This window comes from Balaenoptera borealis, assembly GCF_965194805.1.
Source record: "Balaenoptera borealis genome assembly, chromosome: 4".
Classification (NCBI taxonomy): domain Eukaryota; kingdom Metazoa; phylum Chordata; class Mammalia; order Artiodactyla; family Balaenopteridae; genus Balaenoptera; species Balaenoptera borealis.
In genome coordinates, this window is record NC_138861.1 from 63633822 (window position 1) to 63656248 (window position 22427).

Sequence of the window (22427 nt, forward strand, 5' to 3'; positions counted from 1 at the left end):
AGGACCCTTTCTCTATATAAGATCAGTTTCATAGTTACAACATGGACATATTTTGGGATATCCACTATTCAACCCACTATAGCCTTGAAACATCTTCCTCTCACCACCACCCTGACCCAAACCAAAGCACAAACAGAAGATAAGATCACATTTCTATGGATGGTACAAATTAACGATCTCAAAAAGTTAAAGAATGCAGGATGATTAGCTCCATCATATCTGGGCCCTGCAAAACCAAAAGATCCTGGAAAATGGTACTGGCCTCCTGCAAACTCATCCAAGAATTCACTCTACTCTCAGCCTCTCTTTAAGATGGGATATCTCTGCTAGAGCCTATTAACACATCTTCAGGTACATAGTAGGAGGTCATTTCTTTGGTGATTGTGTTCTCTGCCATCTCTATCTGAGAAGATCAGACAGAGTGCTCATTCACTTGGGAACAGAAACAGCAGACATTTACAAGAAACTGGGAGATAAACCCTATGAATATTCAAGTGTGATCTGCCACATCAGTGACATTAATTGGAATCCAGTGATCAGGGGTATTTGAGGTCATGATTTCCAAAAGAGAATAGATTTTTGTATTTGCCTTTCTTTCTACAAAGAGGAAAAAACAATAGTTATTTGTAGGCCTTTCCAGGAATTGAGGAATTGAGGAAAGCATATGTATTCCATCCTGTGACTCCTATGCCAGGTAACACAAAACACAAAACTACCAGTTTTGAGTGGGCCCATAGCAGAACAGAATTCTGCAGTTGGTGTAGCCTGTGATGGGCTATAATATTAGGTAGACCTTATAGTATTAAATACATCAATAGTGAGAAAAGACACTGTGTGGAATCTCTGCCAAGGTTAATGGCAGAATCACGACATAGCAACACAAAGTCATCTGGACTGAAGAATTACATGTGTTTGGAAAAACAACTCCTGGCATGCTATGGGACCCTGTTAGAGATGGAACATTCAACCATAGAACAGAATGTTATTTCCTACCAGAGATTATCCATCATAGAATAGGGATTAAGCAATAAAGTAGGCAAAATTACCCAGCCAGCTCACATCAGACAGCCTTTACTATCATCCACCCCAGTGCCTGTCCCTAGAACAAATTAACAAAGTGGTTACGGTGACAGCGAGTGGAGCTATGCATGGGCTCCAAGGTATGGGCTCCTGTTTACCAAGGCTTATGTAACTACCCCCTAACTGAGTATCACGATGATCACATCTGCTAGGAATCTAATTAAACACTGAGTTCCTGATAAGGCACTGTTGTATGAGTAGACCAACTGGATACTGGGGGCCAATTTCCTAACTTGGATCTCTTCCACACTGGCTATTTACCCTGACAGGAATAGTCACATATACTAGGAATTACTTTATCTTATTATCTGCACGAACTCTGCAAAAAGGTCACATTCCAGTAACCAGGAATTTTAGCAATTTTAACAGTTCATAGCACTGAAAGATATAAAAATGGTAAAAAATCAAGATATTTTAAGGTCATGGGTGAAAATTGACTTCAGCATGTGAACACAAAGTCTTACTTACCAAATGACTAGCTTACTTATTTGGTAGAAAACAGTGTGGGACATTTTGAATTTCCAAATTATGCTGTTCCTATTCCAGATGTCAATTCTCCTCAAATTCTAATTTCTTTTTCTTTCATCATTGATACCCCCAGTTTCTGCTGTTGATTCTATTTGGGGCAATGTAATCTCAAAAGTGGCTACAGTCAGAAAGCTATAGTGATCTTAGGGTTCACCTAATTAGCTTCCCTTCTCTTAGTTGTCATGTTTCTGTGATGCCTGATTTCATAACTGAAAATAGTGTTACATATAATTTGTCCAGTTTTCTATTTGTTCATGGCAGAGGGTTAGTCTGGTCCCTGTTAACACTATCATGGCCAGAAATGGAGTCAATACCTTAAATGACTTAATTACTAAGCAGTTTAACCAATTTGGAATAGTCTTTGAGTAGACAAATGGAAGCAGAAACTAAGGAAGGTTTCCAACAAAAAGGGAATTTTTGTAATGTAGAAATTCAGTGACTCGCTGAACTCATATGTAAGAGAAAGTACATCCTCTTGTTTTTCCAAACTTACTAAGATTAGGAGAACAAAGTAAACACCTTTTATTCCTCCTAAAGTACATCCAGGCCAGGAAACACCTAATAATATTGAGAGAGTAATGTTGATAATGGATAAATTTGTTGGCTCTGGGTCAAAGTTCTTTAACTCTTCTGTAGTTCATGACAAATATAATTCTGAAAAAGTGTTGATGCAGAGAATTTTTTAGTGACATCTAAGCATTATTTAAAATTTTTTTTTCCAGTTTATTGAGATAAAATTGACACATAACATTGTATAATTTTGAGGTGATTTGAAATGCTTATATATTACAAACATATACTGGTATTAATTAACACCTCTATGACATCACGTAATTATCATTCTTTTCTTTTGTGGTGAGAAAATTGAAAATCTATTCACTTAACAACTTTCAAGCATAATACAATACTATTAACAAATATCACCATTCTGTACATTGAATGCACAGAACTTATTCATCCTATAGCTGGAAGTTCTTGCCCTTTGACCATCTTCTCCCCCTTTACCTTAACCCTCAGCCCCCGGAAACTATCATTCTATTCTCCGTTTCTATAAGTTTAGCTTTTTTAGATTCCATATATAAGTGATATCATACAGTATTTGTCTTTCTCTATCAGACTTATTTAACTTAACATAATGACCTCAAGGTCCATCCATGTTGTGGCAAAAAGAAAGACTTCCTTCTCTCTCATACATAGCTAAAGAATTTTCGATTGTATGCAATGTATCACATCAACTTTATCCACTGATGGACACTCAAGTTGTTTCCATATTTTGGCTGTAGTTAATAATGCTGAAATAAACATGAAAGTGCAGATATCTCTCCAAGATTCTGTCTCCATTCCCATTGGATATATACCCAGAAGCAGAATTGCTTAATCATGTGGTAGCTTTATTTTTCTTTTGAGAAACCTACATAGTGTTTTCCATAGTAGCCATATTAATTTACATTTCCCAAAACAGTATACTAGAGTTCTCTTTTCTCCACATCCTAAACAACACTTTTTATAATTTGTGTTTTGATGATAACCATTCTAACGGGAGTGAGGTGACATATCACTGTGGCTTTGATTTGCATTTCTGTGATCTTTAGAAATGTTGAGCACATTTCAATGTAGTTGTTGGTCATATATGTATTCTTTGGAAAAATTATTCAATGTGTCTGCCCATTTTTAAATTAGACTATTTTTACTGTTAAATGTATGAGTTTTTTTCTTAATTAATTTTTAGTGGAATATAGTTGATTTACAATGTTGTGTTAGTTTCTGCTGTACAGCAAAGCAAATTGGGAGATTGGGTTTGACATATGAATTCTTTTTATATTTTGGATATTAATGTCTTATCAGATATACGATTTGCTAACATCTTCTCCCATTCTGTCAGTTACCTTCTCTTTTGTTGATTTTTCCTTTTTCTGTGCAGAACTTATTAGTTTGATAAGGTCCCACTTGTTTATTTTTGCTCTTGTTGCTGTGCTTTTGGTGTCAATCCAAAAAATCGTTGCCAAGACCAATGTCAAGGAGCATTTCTCCTGTCTGTTTCTCTAGGAATGTCTTCAGTTTTTGTTATATTTAATTCTTTATCCATTTCACGCTAATTTTGTGAGTGGTGCTGTATAGGGGTTCAGTTTCATTCTTCTACATGTGGTGATCTGGTTTTCCTACCCCATTTACTGAAGAGATTATCCATTCCCCATTTAGTGTTATTGGATTTTGTGTCAAATATTAGTTGACCTTATTTATGACAGTTTTTTTTTGAACTCTCAATTCTGTTCCATTGGTCTATGTGCATATTTTATGCCAGTGCCATACCATTTTGATTATTATTATTCCTTTGTAATATAATTTGAATCAGGAAGTGTGATGCCTCCAGCTCTGTCCTTCTTTCTTGGGATTGCTTTGGCAATTCAGGGTGTTTTGTGGCTCCATACAAATATTAGGATTGTTTTTTCCTATTTTTGTGACGATGCATTGGAATTTTTATATTAACTGCATTAAATAGAGAACGCTTTGGTTAGTATGGACATTTTAACAATATTCTACTCATCCATGACTTTGTATATCATTACAACTTTTTGTGTCTTCTTCCATTTATTTTAAAAATGTCATAGTTTCCTGTGTACAGAACTTTCCTTTCACCTCCTAGGTAAATTTATTCCTACGCATTTTATTATTTGTTATGCTATTTTGAATGGGATTGTTTTCTTTGTCCCTTTTTTAGATGTTTTGTTAATAGTGTGTAGAAACACAAATCATTTCTTTTATGTTTATTTTTATCCTGAAAATATACTGAATCCACTGATTATTTCTAACAGATTTTTGGTGGAGTCTTTAGAATTTCCTATGTATAAGATCATGTCATCTGCAAAGAAACACAATTTTACTTTTTCCTTTCAAATTTGGATGTCTTTTATTTTATTTATTTATTTATCTATTTATTTATTTATTTTTGGATGATTGCTCTGGCCATGACTTCTAGTACTCTGTTGAATAGAGCATATGTGTTATTCCTGGTGAAATTTCAGAGGGAAAGTTTTCAATGTTTTATTATTTTCTATTATGTTATCTGTGGATTTGTCATGGATTGCCTTTATTATGTTGAGTCATGTTCTTTTTATACCCAGTTTAATTGTTTTTATCATGAAAAGATATTATGTTTTTTCAAAATTTTTGCATCTATTGAGATGATCACATAATTTTTATTTTTCATTCTCTTAATGTTGTGTATCACATTATTGATTTACTTATGTTGACCCATCCTTGAATCCCAGGGATAAATCCCATTTGATCATAGTGTATGGTCCCTTTTTTTGCACTGTTTAATTTGGTTTGCTAATGTCCTAGTGAAAAATTTTATGTCTATATTCGTCAAAGATATTGGTCTGTAATTTTTTACTCACTCAGATTTTGTTTTTCTGGGAAAGTATTTCTCTCTATTTTTGAAGGACATCATTTTCAGGTAAAATATTTTCGGTCACAGATTTTGTCTTTCAGAACTTTGAATATACGAACCAACTCTGTCCTGGCCTGCGAAGTTTCTACTGAGAAATCCAATAATATTCCAGTGGGGATTTCCTTGTATGATATGAGGTGTTTTTTAGACTTTCTCAGAACATTTCTATGGATATGTCTGTTCCACATTGCTTCTTTCCTCTTGAGGGGGATTTCTTTTGATTGTATGTCTCCTTTTGATCCCACAATGCAAGCCACATGTTGAGAGTCTCCCATTCATTTTCCCTAGTACCAAGTCCTGAAATGTTAGTTTGTGAGTATTCTTCCAATCCAACAGATATGGGTCCGATTTCTGCACTTGCTAATTCCCGCTTTCCATGGCAGTGCACAGAAGGATACATTTCTGTGGGTCAGGGAGGAGGAGCAGAGTGGTGTGGGGGAGGTACACAAAGCATTGGAGAAACCTGTGGCCACTCAGAGGGGTCTGCAGATGAGGTGCCCGAGGAGATGGTGGGAATCCTGATGGAGTCCACAAATTGTTTAGCAGGAAGAATCACAAAGTGGTTAGTAGCATTGCTTTGATGAGTTCTAAGGCCTGGCAATGATCCCAGCCTCTCGTAGTCCCTAAGCTTTTCAGATCACCTCAGTAATCTCGGTAAGGTGAGGAAAAAGTGGACATTCCTTATTGCTGGGGAAACCAGGCACTCACTCATACAATTTCACTTTCCCCTGTGGGAGACATTACATTTCACATGGATCTTTCTTGGCACTAAGCCACAATAATTGGGAAAGGATTGACATAGAAAAGTGAAACTATTCATCTTACCCTCTTCAATGCACACGTTCTTGGAATTATTTGCTCCAGTGGTGGGACAAAACTTCTTCACTGGACTTTCTGATTCCCAGAAAGTTATGCTCACCCCTGGGGGACTGCCAAAATCATTGTTCTGTGGGGATGACAGTAGAGATATCCTATTCTGCAGCCCTGCTGATGTCACTACAGAAAAGAAATTCTTACCATGAAAACCTCAAAGGAAGCTGATATCAATGGAGGTGGAAGAACATAAGATTAGAAAGCAAGTCAGGATCTTGTGGGCCATTTCAGAGAGTATAGATTTTAATATATAGACGAGAGGAAGTTATTAAAGCATTTTACTCAAGTATGATAATTTCTAAAACAGATTTTTTTTTGAAAATCAGAAAAGTTTTTTATGGAGAGTGAGTTGCAGGTATGCAGAAGTTGAAGCAGTGATATCAGAAGTGTACTGCAGTAAGTCAAAGTTAGTTATAAAAATGACTAGAGTCAGATAGATGCAGTGAAGACTACAAATGAAAATAGGTTGATTTATAATTTGTGAGTAGAATGTATAGAAATAGTAAGCAATTGAATAATTACACAATTATATTTTTATTAAGGACCAGTTATTCTCATGATAATGTTATTATCATCATATATTCTTATTGATTAATTGCTAGAGGAAAATTAACTTTTTAAGCAAAAGGATTATAGATGAAGTTATTGTCCTAAATATCAGTGAATCTATTTTTACATGAGGTAGTGTCTTCCAGTTGTGAAGATCCAAGCAAAAAATAGAATTTTACATTATAAAAAGTATCTTAGAACAGGAAGGCAAAGAAAATAGAATTGGATGTGCTGGAAGGAAGGATAAGCTTATCAAGTTATGTTCTTCATGACTTCTCCATTCTAAGATATCTCTTCTCAATATAACATTAATCTGATGAGAACCAGAACTTGAACTCCTATCTTCAATAACAGTAAAAAGATATCTTTTTCTTTTTCTCTTAAAGATAGATGTTATTTAGCAGGAAAGGCACTGAATTTAGCTTCAGAACATTTGGATCTAAATCTCTCTGCCTTAACATCTCAAAGTGTGCATATTCTCTCCTTCTGGCAGTAAGTGATGGCCTCATTCTTATCTGCAATATTTAGCAGAATTATCAACATGAGAAACACTACAGAGACCATTTTGTTCAAAAGAACATTCAAATAAAAGCAGAGAAAAAGATCCAAAAAATCTAGTCTTATTTGAATATGCATCAGATGATGATGGATTTTCTTAACATTATTTAGAAATTATTATGGAGTTGTGTTTAACTTCACACCCCCTTTTTTTGATATCCTCTAAAAGAAGTTTGGTAACTCTCATTCTGAGGTTTGTTTTTTTTCCCTAACTTATTTTATTGACTTTATTGACATTTTTTTTTTCCATCAAGGCACTTGCGTTTCATTTTACTCTTCAATACAAAGTACACAACTCAAAGTTCAGCCCAACCTACTATAAATTGATTGGGAGGGTCAAGGACAAATCCTTGGATTGTGAGTTTCATGCACTTGGTATAAGCTCAGATTTAGTTTGAGCGAACTTAATATCATGAAGACTGTGAAAGGCTTCTGTGTCCTTTTTATGCTGCATCTATGGTTCTTTGACTCTGGAAGGACTGGGAAAGTACTTGTATGGCCCATAGATTTTAGTCATTGGATTAATCTAAAAGTTATTCTGGAAGAACTCCACCTTCATGGGCATGAGATAACCATCCTGGTACCTTCAACAAGTTCTCTGCTTGATCATACCAAGATTCCCTTTAATGTGGAGATACTTCAACTTTCAATAAGTAAAGAAAGTTTCATGGAAGAGTTCAGTGCTGATCTCTATACACTTTCTTTTGAACTGCCGAAACTTTCATGGTGGGACAGGCAAGTGAAACTGACAAAAGTTATAAACAATTTTTTCGCATCAGCCAAAAGAGTATGTGACAGTGCTGTCACAGACAAGGATTTACTCAGCAGGCTACAGGCAGCTAAATTTGGTATCTGTATTGCTGACCCTTTAAGCTTTTGTGGGGAATTGGTGGCTGAACTCCTCAATATTCCATTTATATACTCTTTTCGGTTTTCCTATGGGAATGTCATTGAGAGATTGTGTGCTAGGCTTCCTGTGCCGTCTTCATATGTTCCTGGCATCACATCAAGACTGACAGACAACATGACTTTTATACAGAGACTGGAGAACTGGTTATTGTATACAATGAGTGATATGATGTCTTCATACTATGCATTTGCAGAATGGGATGAGTATTACAGCAAGATTTTAGGTAAGAGAAACTTGCATGTAATAATGATTCTTATTTCATATGTAAAATGTGAATATTTATCTGACTGTAGGAAAACTTACAAAAGCCTTTTTTAAGTGAGGACCCAAGCTCCTGTTGCTTAACTGTTTTGAGTGAAAACAATAAAAACAACTCTTTTTCTTTCTTTTTTTAAACTTTTTCTTTTTTTTTAGATCATTGAGTACTGCAAATATATCAGAGAAGGAATATTCTCTATATTTCTCCATAAATTCTGTTTGATGCTACTAATTGTTTTTCAGAGTATCTGGAAAACCCAAATCTGACATCTGGAAAACCCAAATCAGATGTGTGCTTAAGTTCCATAACCTTGGACTATTTCTCTCTTGTTTACTTCTCCTTGTATACACTTCTTTTTTTTCTGATTAACCTGCTGTTTCTCAGGCTTTCTGTTTGCATCCTATCAAGGCTTGATTGACTGATTCCTGGACTTGGGAAGTGGTAAGCATGAAACTGGAAAATAAATAAATATATCTTGATTTCATCTGCTCTTGTCTTCCAAAGGAGAAACAAAGAAGATTTTTCTCTAAAGGACTATGTTTCTAGACTTTTAAACTTATCTCATTGTTATCTTGTTATTGTTCTATTCATAATTGCATTAGAGGTCAACTAGAGAGCTTTGACCCTGAGCGCAAAGCTTTTCTCAATTTAAGCAAGTCTGTAACCACTTTAATTTTCCTTTTGCATAATTGGTTTTTTTAATTAAAGAAGCTTTTATTTAATTGTGTTAAGGATGATTTTCCATAGTATATTAGTTATCTTAGAGGAAGCAGTATCCTATTTATAGTATTTAGTTAGATTTTTTGAGATATAATTAATATATAACATTGTATTAATTTCAGGTGTGGATGAAAAAGTTAATCAATAGTCAATCTAAGAAATGAAAAACTTTATTTGAGCCAATGTGGGGATTATAACCCAGGAGACAGTCTTTCAGAAAGTTCTGAGGAATGCTTCACCCATTAGAAGGCAAAGCACAGTTATATGTTTTTGAGACAAAGGGTTTTACATCAAAGGGTTATACATCAGAGTAATGTATTGATGGTTTACCATAGGCCAACAAAGCGAGTAATGAGTTACTGTGACCCTTTAGGGGATTAAGGAAAGAATGTTGTATCGTAAGGAGATACCTTGTTGGCACCAGCAGGAAATTGGCTTTTTTGTTTGTTTCGTTTTTGTTTTGTTTGTGAGCAGACATTCCTGTGTCTTCTAAGGAGATCTTGTTAATGTACAATGCAGATGCAAAATGTACACTAAAGGGGAGCAGGGTGGTAGCTCAAATGGCAGAGAAAATTTTACATTAAATTTTTCTTGTCCTGCCTTAAAATCATTTTGTTTCATCACAGGTAGACAACATAATGATTTTATATTTGTATATATAGTGAAATGATCGTCACAATAACTCTAGTTAACATTCATCACCACACATAGTTAAAAGTCTTTTTTATCTTGAGATGAGAACTTTAGATCTATTCTCTTAGCACATTTCAAATATTCAATACAGTATTATTAACTATAGTCACCATACTGTACATTACATCCCCAGGACTTACTTATTTCAGAACTGGAAGTTTATAACTTTTGTCCACCTTTACCTACCTATTGTGCCCACCCTCCAACCGTAGGATCTTGCAACAACCAATCTGTTCTCTGAAACGTTTTTTTTCTTTTTTGTTTTGTTTTCTTTTGAGGTTCCACATCTAAATGATATCAAACAGTATTTGTCTTTCTCAGTCTGACTTACTTCATTTACCACAATTTCCTCAAGTTCCATTCTTGTTTATGCAAATGGCAGGTTGTCCCTTCCTCTCATGACTTAATATTACTCCATTGTTTATATAACCATGCTTTCTTTATCCATCATCCATTGGAAAACAGATTGTTGCCATATTATGGCCATTGTAAATAATGATGCAGTGGACATGAGAGTGAAGTAAGAATTTTATTTTGACTTTTTTGAGGAACATCCATACTATTTTCCAAAGTACCTGCAACAATTTACATTCCCACCAACAGTGAACAAGTGTTCCCTTTTCTGCACATCCTCACCAATATTTGTTATCTCTTGTCTTTTCGATGACAGCTATCCTAATAGGTGTGAAGTGATTCCTCACTGTGATTTTGATTTGCCTTTCTCTGATGATTAGTGATGCTGAGTACCTTTTTATGTATTTTTTGGCTATTTGAATATCTTCTTTGGAAAGATGTCTACTCAGGTCCTTTGCTCATTTTTTTAATTGAATTATTTGCATTTTTCTTTGTTTGTTTTTTGCTGTCGAATTCTATGAGTTCCTTAGACATTTTGGGTGGTAATGACAAATCAGATACACGGTTTGCAAATATCTTCTCCCATTTCATAGGTTGCTTTTTCATTTGTTGATCATTTCTTTTGCCGTTCAGAAGCTTTTAAATCTGAAGTAGTCTTCACTTTTTTATTTTTAATTTTATTGCTTATGCTTTTGGTGTCATATTTAAAAAACCATTGCCAAGACCCATGTCAAGGAGCTTTTCCCCCTATGTTTCCTTCTAGGAATTTTATGGTTTTTCAGGTTTTATATTTATGTTTTTAATCCTTCGGAAGTTAATTTTTGTAGCAGAGTAAAATGGGGGTCTAGTTTCATTCTTTTGCATGTGAATATCCAATTTTTTCAGCAAAAATTATTTAGAAGACTGTCTTCCTCCATTAAGTATTTCTGGCTGCCTTGTGAAATATTAGTTGACCTTATATGCATGGGCTTATTTCTGGGCTGATCAATGGGTTTATTTTCATGCCAGTACCATATTGTTTTGATTAGTACAGCTTTAAAATATTGCTTGAAATCAGAAAGTGTGATGCTTCCAGGTTTGTTCTTCTTTATCACAATTGCTTTGGCTCTTTGGAGTCTTTTGCACTTCCATATGAATTTTAAAAGTGTTTTCTTTGCTACTAATTTTACCAGAAGTATCTCCAATACCCTATCATTACTAAAAATTAATTTTATTCCTAAAGAATTAAAATTTACCCTTATAGTTGCAATCTATTATTTTATGTAGCCACTTCCTTTTTTCTTTTTCGGATATCTGTTCATAATTTCCTCTGGGAAATTATTTCTTCAACAACTCACAAACAATATGGGTGCTTCTAATGAAGTATGCTGCCCAGGAATATGCCATATATTCAAAAAAGGCATATGACCTAATCAAGGTCGACATGTTGCACTGAGGATTTTTCTGGGCACTCTGTGACAGAAACAGGTGCTTATATCTCTAGGCTTGACCCTAAAAAAAAAAAATGTGGACAGAAACTGCTGTACCCACCTCTTACCCAGAGTCACAGACCAAGCTGCAAAAGGCAAAACCGAAAAAAGATAACTTAAAATCTCATCCTATTGACATTTTCTGAGCCATGGATCAAGCAGTGACTGATCTACAGGTGTATTGAAGTTATTTGTTAACCTCTGGTTCCAGCAATTTTGTACTCAGTTTTGGAAGCTGTTTTATAGTGAGGCATAAGTTATAGGACATAACTCTGTCTCTGATTCCTTGCTAGCTCTTGGCACCTTAGAACATTCTTTTGAGGAACGTATCAATAATCTGAGAAAGAATAATAAAGGCTTGGTAAATAGAAGAAAAAATTTCTTTTACTCTTATAAATTTTAAAATGCTATTAGATATAGATTGTCATTCAGTATCAATTTAGTATCTTCCTTATAAAATGTATTCCAAGTATATTTTTCAAATTTTAACACTATAACTCATAACTTATACAATTATAAATTGAATCATGTCATAGATATGTTCAAATAATTGAGGAGGAAACAAGTAAGAAGGTATCTGGTTCAAACCATATTTTGAGGAAATATTAATATAACGTTTTGGGAGACAAAGGAATGTTAGGATAATACTATTGGGTTAGACACAAAAATGGTCAATGTCTAATAGGGCAATAAAATCATAATTTAGGGGGTGATCTTTTCTACCAGACAGAAATATACATGCCAAGTTTTTAACTTCACAGTGCCTGAACAAAAAAGTCCACAATAAATCAATAATAAATAACAAAATAAAATGTAGGCACACTTTCCTGAAGATGTAAATAATCCTTTAATCATTCAACAAATGCCCTAGCATTATATCAAATGTGGCATTGCTATTGGAAATTTGGAAAAGCTCTTCCAAATCTGAGATATTTTCTCACAATCTCCTTATTCAGATCAATTATTTTTTTATTTCTCCTACAACATTATCTTCATTTCAATTAGAAGCATTAAGCACACCAGATTACTAAATCAGTAGTGGAGAATTAACAGGAAAAAGATGTCATCTTGATATGAAAGAAAGTGAACCAAACATATGACCCTGCAATTCTACTCCTAGGTTTATAACCAAGAAAAATGAACACATATGTCCACAGAAAACATATACATGAATGCTCATAGCAGCATTATTCATAGTAGACAAATGTGAAAACAACCCAAAAGTTCACCAACTAATGAATGAATGAACAAAATAATGTATATCCCTACAAAAATATCATTCAGCAGCAAAAAGTAATGAAATATTGATACATACTACCACGTGGATGACCCTTGAAAAACATTATGCTAAATGAAAGAAGGCTGCAAAAAAGACCACATAGTGTATGATTTCATTTATATTAAGTTAAAGAAGGTTTTTCTGGAATAGGCAAATGAAGGAAAAAGAAGATTAGTGGTTGTCACGGGCTGGGAAGAGGGAGAAATGAAGAATGACTGCCAATGGATACAGAATTTCTTTTGCAAGTAATAAAATTTTTTTAATTTAATAATGGTGGTGGTTTCACAATGTTATAAATGTACTAAAAACTACTGAATAGTTTATTTAAAAAGAAGAATTGTATGGTATATAAATTATTCCTCAATAAAACTGTCATTAAAAAAGTGTGGGAGTAAAGCATCACACAAAGAGAATAAAATTATACCCATGGCTGATACAAATAGGGCTCCAATATGGGGTCTGTACTGGGTCTGAAACTGGATTTTGAATACTTTTGTCATTACCAGAATAAAACCCCTAAATTACTGAGATTTGCTTGTGATCTCTTACATAGATAGATTGTCCTGGTCAGATCAAAACCCTTATATTTTCTGATCAAAACTTTAGCACACTTAGAACATCAAGGAGAATATTCAAAAAGCCATGCGGTGAGAAACCAGATAGCTATGGTTTCCTCCTATCAGTGATATGGAGTACGTATTTCAAAAGGACACCAAAACTCTGGGTAAGGTTCCTTATACCACAGTAATTGAATAGAATTCAGAAATGAAGCTCTGGTTCCAAACTAAGTAAAATGATTTAATTCAGAGTCACTAATTTGAGTTTTTATTCCGTTAATGTTCACTTGATTTCCACTTCAGTTCAAAGGTATCCCTTTTGTACTGTTTATCATCTAAATATGTCAAAATAGCAAATATTTCATCACCAAATTATTATGCAGTGCTCTCTCTTCACCAAAGAGGACAAAGTCTTGTAAAACAGGAGCTATAATTATGTACAGCAAAGGAATAATCACTTTTAAATTTTTATGAAAAGATTTCCATTCCTGATAGGATATAATTAGTTATGGAAGCACAGTCCCAAACACCAGAAGAAAAGATGGATAAATTTCAAAAGCTGTTTTTAAAAGATATCAGAGGCTTTTGGAGCAATGAGGATGAGATAAATTGGAATTCCAGAAGACGAGGAGACTCTACCATAGTAGGCTGGGATCACTGGCTGAGTTTCTTGTTCATTGCTCGGAGCACGTGTTGATTCTGAGCTTGGAGTGGGGCTCAGGCTTAGCTCAAGCAGAAAGAGTCTGTTGGCAGAGAGAAAGCAGCAGGCTTTTGCCTTGTTCCATACTTAAATCTGTGTTTGGTTATTCATAATCTCAGTATTGTGTACTCTTGGGGGGCAAAGGCCTATTGATTTCTCATGGGTTGCATAGAACTAATATTGCTTCTTTAAAGATTTTTCGTAGAAAATTCTATGGTAAAACATGTCTCACTTAACATATCAGATTGTTTTCCCTCTATCGTCTTCTATTTTTGTTCAGGAAAACGTACCACATTATGTGAGATTATGGGGAAAGCTGAAATGTGGTTGATTCGAACTTACTGGGATTTTGAATTTCCATTCCCTTACTTCCCTAACGTTGAATTCGTTGGAGGACTGCACTGCAAGCCTGCAAAGCCCCTGCCTAAGGTAATTAAGGTGCTCCTTTCTGCTTCTCTGAGTATTTACCTCCTGGAATCATTTCTAGTTTATTATTTTTTTAGTATTTGATCCTCAAACTGAAAACCTGGACACAGGAATTAATGGGAATTATCCACCTTAGACTATTACATTACCATTAAGTATTTACTGCATTATTGTGGTAATCATTAGTGATGCGTATCAAATATGCCAGACATTTGACAACAATAATGTCCCTAGCCCCTGAGTTTAGTGGAATCGTCCAATACTCTCAGGGCAATGAGCATGAACTGAAGTGACAGGTATCACTTCCAGGTCCAACACTTAATTGTCAGGTGCACTTACTCCAGAGTTCTCTTTTCCTTTGTGATGTCTTTGGGGGCTGTGTTCCAGAGTAGATACTCTGCCAATCTGAGTCCTGGTTAAAGAATATATATAACAGTTGCAGCTCAATAGATGGACATATGACATGGGAAAGAAATAATGTTAACAGGGAAGAGCCAGATCTTGACTACATGTTGGATCTGTTTCTTTTACTTTAACCTTTGCTTTCCGCTGCTTTTGTTCACTAAAATGATACTGTCTGTACATAATGGCCTGCCTTGGGGAACCCTACCCCTCTGCCTGAATGTTCAACCAAAGTGCCTTTGTTCTGGCAAACATCCAGACCCTGTCCACCTGTGGATGGCTACAAGAAAGAAGAAATTAACACATCCCCTCCCCGAGGCTGGCCGTTCTAGGTGATATTTGCAAAACTTATGGCCTTTTTACTTTACTTCCTCATCTCCCCCCTACTCTCTGTGCTATAAAAGAAACTGGCATCCAAACCCCGATAAGATGGTTATTTTGAGACTTTAGTCTGCCCTCTTCTCAGTTTGCCGGCTTTCTGAATAAAGTCGTATTCCTTGCCTCAACACCTGGTCTTCAGTTCATTGGCCGGTCCTGCAGCGAGCAAAGCGAGCTTGGACTTGGTAACAATAAGGTGTTGTTTTAGGCCACTGAGATTTTGGAGCTGAAAGTTATTTTGCATAACCTAGTCTAAAAAATGGACATAGTAGGGAAATTATAGTAGTTTGAGAAAAGATCAAATAGAGATGGATGGCCCACCCAAAATCCTGGCATAAGTTCAGTAATGGTGACCTGTTTGGTTTGAATAGAGGAGAGAAATGAGCCTGGAGAGGTGATCGCAGGATAGGTTATAAATAAACAAATGGGCAATACTAAGTATTCTTTACTTCAAATTTAAGGTCAATGAATGATCAATGTATAATTTTTAAGCAGTAACGTGATACAACTTACCCTTTCATAAATATTATCTATTGAATTGTTTGGAATGTAACAAGATTTAAAGGAGGGAAATGAGCTGAGATAGAGGTGCAATAGTTCCTGCAAGCCGTTATAGAGATCCAAACTACAATATGATAGCAATTTTGAGTAGAAATGGAGAGGTTTAGGAAGTATTTACAAAGAAAGTCAATAGGATTTTCTGATAGGCTGGAGATTAAGGGAGAGAGTTCCAGAATTAATCCTTGGCTTTTTGTTTCTTTGTACATGTCATTTCTTTACATTTCTTTATTTATTTTTTGTACAGGCAATTTAGTAGAGAATATTATCATTTACGAGGAGAAGAGGGAAAGGGGAGCAGTTGTGAGGGAAGATGATTTGTTCATATTTGCATATGCTGAATGCGGTACAATGCAGTGTCTAGCAAGCATCTATCAAATACATTGGTTTAATCTCAGGGAACAGATTTATGTAGTATTTGTGTTTTTTTTAATTAATAGACTATTTTTAGAGACACATTCACAGCAAAATTGAGCACAAAGTACAGAGAGTTCCACCTATCTCTTTCCCCCTCCCATGCACAGCTTCCCCAACCATCAATATCCCACACTCCTGCAGCACATCTGTTACATTTTATAAACCGACATTCACATTAATCTCAACCAATGTCCATTGCATACAAAAATGTTAACTCTTTGTGTTGTACATTCTATATTTTGATAAATATATAATGACATGTATCTACCCTTATACTCTCATACAGACTCTCCACTGTCCTAAAAATTCCCTGTACTCCACTTCTTCATCCTTCCCTGTCCCTAAATCTCTGGAAATCACCAATTTTTTAACTTTCTCCATAGATTTGCCTTTTCCATAAGCAGTAGTCTCACATTAGTAGTCAAGGAATAAGAACTCATGACTTTTTACTGGCTGCTTTTTGTGAGCATTACATCACCCAGAGTGAAAAACAGAACTTGGGGTGGATCAAAATACTATAAACTAGATGCCTAAGCCTTCTGTGAAGAGGGGTTATTCCTGAAAACCTGACCGTTGACATTAGAGCAATAGATGACAATATAGAATAAAGACATAAAGACAAGGATACTTTTTTAAAAAATTGAACTTTTAAAAAATATTTTATTTTATTATTTTTTTTTTTACTAGGGTATACTTGCTTTACAATGTTGTGTTAGTTTCTACTGTACAGTGAAGTAGAGTTCCCTGTGCTATACAGCAAGTTCTCACTAGTTATTTATTTTTTACATATTAGTGTATATATGTCAATCCCAATTTCCCAATTCATCCCACCCCCCCTTTCCTCCCTTGGTGTCCATACATTTGTTCTCTACATCTGCGTTCTATTTCTGCCTTGCAAGCAGGTTCAACTGTACCATTTTTCTAGATTCCACATATATGTGTTAATATATGATATTTGTTTTTCTCTTTCTGACTTAACTTCACTCTGTATGACAGTCTCTAGGTCCATCCACATTTCTACAAATGACCCAGTTTCGTTCCTTTTTACGGCTGAGTAATATTCCATTGTTTATATGTATCACATCTTCTTTGTCCATTCATCTGTCGATGGGCATTTAGGTTGCTTCCATGACCTGGCTATTGTAAATAGTGCTGCAATGAACATTGGGGTGCATGTGTCTTTTTGAATTTTGGTTTTCTCTGGGTTTATGCCCAGTAGTGGGATTGCTGGATCATATGGTAATTCTATTTTTAGCTTTTTAAGGAACCTCCATACTGTTCTCCATAGTGGTTGTATCAATTTACATTCTCACCAACAGTGCAAGAGGGTTCCCTTTTCTCCACACCCTCTGCAGCATTCATTGTTTGTAGAGTTTTTGATGATGGCCATTCTGACTGGTCTGAGGTGATACGTCATTGAAGTTTTGATTTGCATTTCTCTAATAATTAGTGATGTTGAGCATCTTTTCATGTGTTTTTTGGCCATCTGTATGTCTTCTTTGGAGAAATGTCTATTTAGGTCTTCTGCCCATTTTTGGATTGGGTTGTTGTTTTTTTGATACTGAGCTGCATGAGCTGTTTGTATATTTTGGAGATTAATCCTTTGTTGATTCATTTGCAAATATTTTCTTCCATTCTGAGGGTTGTCTTTTTGTCTTGTTTATGGTTTCCCTTGCTGTGCAAAAGCTTTTAAGTTTTATTAGGTCCCATTTGTTTATTTTTGTTTTTATTTCCATTACTCTAGAAGGTGGGTCAAAAAGATCTTGCTGTGATTTATGTCAAAGAGTGTTCTTCCTATGTTTTCCTCTAAGAGTTTTATATTGTCCAGTCTTACATTTAGGTCTTTAATCCATTTTGAGTTTATTTTTGTGTATGGTGTTAGGGAGTGTTCTAATTTCATTCTTTTACATGTAGCTGTCCAGTTTTCCCAGCATCACTTATTGAAGAGGCTGTCTTTTCTCTATTGTAATATTCTTGCCTCCTATGTCATAGATTAGTTGACGATAGGTGCATGGGTTTATCTCTGGGCTTTATATCCTGTTCCATTGATCTATATTTCTGTTTTCGTGCCAGTATCTTTGGAACAGGGTCTTTTCTTTTTAAAATTTACCCCATCTATTGAAGAACTAGAGGGAGAATCACAGTTAATCATGTATGTGTGTTCTTATAACTCTCAGCACAACAATCCTCTAGTGAATGTGACCCAACTAAGGATCTGCAGTAAGACTCAGACTTTCATCTTTTCCTTGTAAGGAAGACATAGGAAAATGTTGGGGAGAGGAGTGAAAAATTTCCCTTGCACTACAACATGATAAAAATGTCAGTTTGATTTTGAATGCCACAATATGTTTGTGGAATTACAGAATTTGTTTTTCTTTGTTTTTCGTGCATCTCGGGGCGACAGAATGTATTAATCATACTCTCAGTTCATTCCACTCCATAATCAGCCCATGACAAACATCTCTTTTGGTTGATTTTTCTTACATTTTTTCTTTATCTTCTTCTCTTCCATTACCCCACAACCAGTGGGCACCCAATCAAATGCATTTAATATTTATCATCTTATTTCAATTTAAACAGATAACTGTGGATCCTCAAACTATATGTAGAAATGATTTGAGTTTTTTAATTATATAAATGATGTTATGTTATAATTCACACTTTCTCATTCTTATTAGTCTATATAATTTTTTTCATATGTATCCAAGTTTCTATTTGTAAATCCATTTCATTCATTCTGACTATAGCAGAGAATTTTGGTATATGTATTTATTCCCCACAAAGGACAATTTGTGTCCACATATCTATCATACAACAAAGAATATTGGGAGGAAAAATTGCAAACCTATGCATGTATTTGAGAATTATATCCAATAGTGGGATGATAGTGTCATGGGTCATAGGCATACTTAATTTTTTTCTGCATTTAACTTCACTGAATATCTATAAAAATGTATTGTTTCATCAGGAATGCTTAGGGGGTTACATCTTCCACATCTTATCTAAACCTTGATTATTATTCTATTTTCTAATATGGGTCAGTTTCATAGAGGTAAAGTGATATCACACTGATGAATTTTATTTGTAATCTCCATTTATAGCAAAGTTGAGCATTGTTTCAGAAACTTATCAGTTATTCTTATTTTCCCTTTGTGAAACTCATATATTTAGTATATTTTTTGGATAATTTTTTTTTCAAGTAATATCAATTCTTTCTGTAATTTAGAATATCTAGTTATTAATCCTTGATCTAGCCATTGCAAATATCTTCTCCTATGACTCCATACATTTGTTAATATTTTCTCTAATTACCTTTTTTAAACATAAAGTACCAAATTTGATGTAATCAAATCCATATTTTTATACATTATGATTTGTACTTTTAAGAATCTCATTTAAAATATTTTTCTCTTTACTAAGGTTAAAAAGACATTCTCTTATATTTTATTTTTAAATGTATAATATTATATTTTAACATGATACATTTAATCCATTCAGATTTTTAAAAATAATACATAGTAGGAGGTAAATATTCACCTCCCTTTTTTGTCTGAATAATGAACATATTATTGTACCACCACTTAATAAACCATCCACTCAGTGTGATATTTTCTCACTGATTATCCCAGTGAATTGTGATATCATCTTATCATACAGGAGGCTTTCACATACTCATGGCTCTCTTTCCGGCCTCACTACTTTATTCTATTGTTCACTTTGTTAGCAGGTCAGTAGATTTTATTTTGTATTGTGTATTATTATCGGATTGAAATAGTCTCCAGTACTCCTTTTTCTTTTTCAAAATTCATTCATTATTTATGAAAATGTATTTTTATATAATCTTTAAAATATTTCCTAGTATCTGAAGAATATGATGATATAATTGAAAATAAATTAAAAGTGATTGATAGCTTTACATATTATGTCAATCCATCTATAAATACAGTGTAACAGTTAATTTTATGCATCAATTTACCTGGGCCAGGTACCCAGGTATTTAACCAAACATCACTCTGGAAGTTTCTGTGGGGGTATTTTTGGATGACATTAACATTTAAATATGTGGACCTTGAGTAAACAAATTGCTCTCCATTATGTGGGTGAGGCTCATCCAATTAGTTGAAGACCTGAATAGAACAAAAGACTGAACTCTCCCAAGGAAAAAAAGAATTCTGCTAGTAGACAGCCTTCAGACTTGAACTAGGGCAATGGCTCTTCTCTGAGTCTCCAGCATGATGACCTATTCTGCAGATTAAACTTTCCAAACTCCATAATCATGTGAGTTAATTCCTTAATATAAATTTCTTCCTTGTCTTTCCACTTTAAGTCTTACACATTTTTATCTTCTCTTATTTGGTTGAATTCGTTTTGTTACTAGTTCAACACAGGATGAAAAGATTTCTTTTTACTTCATCATAATTAGATATGATATTTTAATTTTTAATGGAAAGCCATATATTTCTATTATATTACTGTTAACCTCAGAGTATTCATTATACTTCTTTCTGCATGTCTTATCTGGTCAGGAATTTATATGGCTACCTCATTTCTAAATGTGTTTGTGGAAGCTTATACGAAGAGAAAATATAACCAAAATAAAAGAAAATTGAAATTTAGAAAACAGAAAAAAGTAAATATACCAAAAGTATGTCATTATACTGTGATTCAGCAGAAAAATGAATGATAATCTTATTAGCATCCAAAGTTAAATATAAAGTGAAGCACCAGAACTATTTAACTTAAACTAGAAATTTGGCTCTGCCAGCTACTGCTGCGTAGACTTGGACAAATTACTTAACCTTACTGAGATAGATTTCTCATCTGTAAATGTATACATATCTCTTAAGATTCCCATATATCTAAGTTAAATCATACATGTAAAGAGCTCTGTAATTGGGAGAAGATAACGTGTAGTCAATAATTTGTAAACACACACACACACTCCCCTCTATCATGCTGAAGGGAACCTCCAATTTAAATCATTTTTAATTTGCTTAATAACCAGTGATTTCAGGTCATATTTTGTATACTGAAATGGTTAACATATGAAAAAACAGAAGTGTTATAAGAATTCAGACATATTGAGAAAAGTGTGTGACTTATTCTTGTAACTATCAACTTTCAAATAACAAAGACTATTTCCCTCACAGGAGTTAGAAGAGTTTGTTCAAAGCTCTGGAAAAGATGGAGTTGTGGTGTTTACTCTGGGGTCAATGATCAAAAACCTCACAGAAGAAAAGTCTAATGTGATTGCATCAGCCCTTGCCCAGATTCCGCAGAAGGTCAGATAATCTTATTTTTTCAGGGACAGCTACTTTAAATTCCATGAAGATATCCTTAAAAGTGTGCTTAAAAAAGTAGGAAAAGTTATTGGTATTGTTAGTGTCAATTTAACTGAACTGTAAAGAAAAAATATTAAATGGTAAAACAGGATATTTTATTCTTATCTTGCTTTAAACCTGGCATTACTAACAGGAAAACATATTGCAGAATTTTCTTTAAATAATGACCTAAAACTTGATCATTCACTACTGTCAAACAATCAGTCAACTTTGTGTCTAGGTTTTAAGACTTCCATGTAATCTAACATTGTTTTTTGGTGTTTATTGGGGTTTTTTTGGTTTGTTTGTTCATTTTTCAATCTGAGGCATATACACAAGTTACAACTACTTTGATGGAGAATAAAGGAATAGATATTCAAAAATACAGCCTTAATTCACTGGATGCCTTGGGACTATATTTCCTTATAATTAGTGGATTTGTACCAGGCCATGGTTGAGCCTGGAATTGACAACTTATATTCCTGGAATACTCCTAAATAGATACTCTTCATTTTAAGCAGTTAAAATCTTTAATAATACAGTACAAGATTTATGCAGTTCACTCCTTGAAGTTCCCCCAAATTATAATTTTTTATTTATACCATTCTAGGTTATAACTGAGTGGCATTGTTTTTAAACTACCATGAACACTTTTTTCCCCTACATTTAGTTAAAATAGAAAACTGCATGTAACTTTAAGTTACAAATGCTCACAATAATTATTGTATTCATAACCAAATTACTTTCAATAATTGTTTTGTGGAAGCGCACCCATTTAAATATTTAATCTAAATTCCATCTTCATAAAAATATTAAACTTTCAATTGCATTAAAATACAATGTTTAGGGGTGAAACCAGGGTAGACTAGGAAGCACCAAGACCTGTCTCTCTACCTAAACAAAATTGTACTAGCAAAAACTGTCTGAAGTAACTACATTGGAACT

The 22427-nt window shown here is 34.2% G+C and overlaps 1 protein-coding gene across 4 annotated transcripts in view; it reads left to right on the forward strand.

Annotated features, from left to right (window-relative positions):
* The first annotated feature begins 467 nt into the window (after positions 1-467).
* LOC309627877 (UDP-glucuronosyltransferase 2C1-like) overlaps positions 468-22427 on the forward strand; it is a 47517-nt gene continuing 25557 nt past the window's right edge. For 3 of the 4 annotated variants that reach the window (XM_082390229.1, XM_082390228.1, XM_082390227.1), the window contains exons 1-3: positions 468-8172; positions 14261-14409; positions 21312-21443. In XM_082390229.1, coding sequence (XP_082246355.1) covers positions 7452-8172; positions 14261-14409; positions 21312-21443 — 1002 coding nt within the window. In that variant the 5' untranslated portion in view covers positions 468-7451. Of the gene's footprint in view, positions 8173-8275; positions 8650-14260; positions 14410-21311; positions 21444-22427 lie in introns of those variants that run through there. The other variant, XM_082390230.1, reaches the window with a different exon arrangement.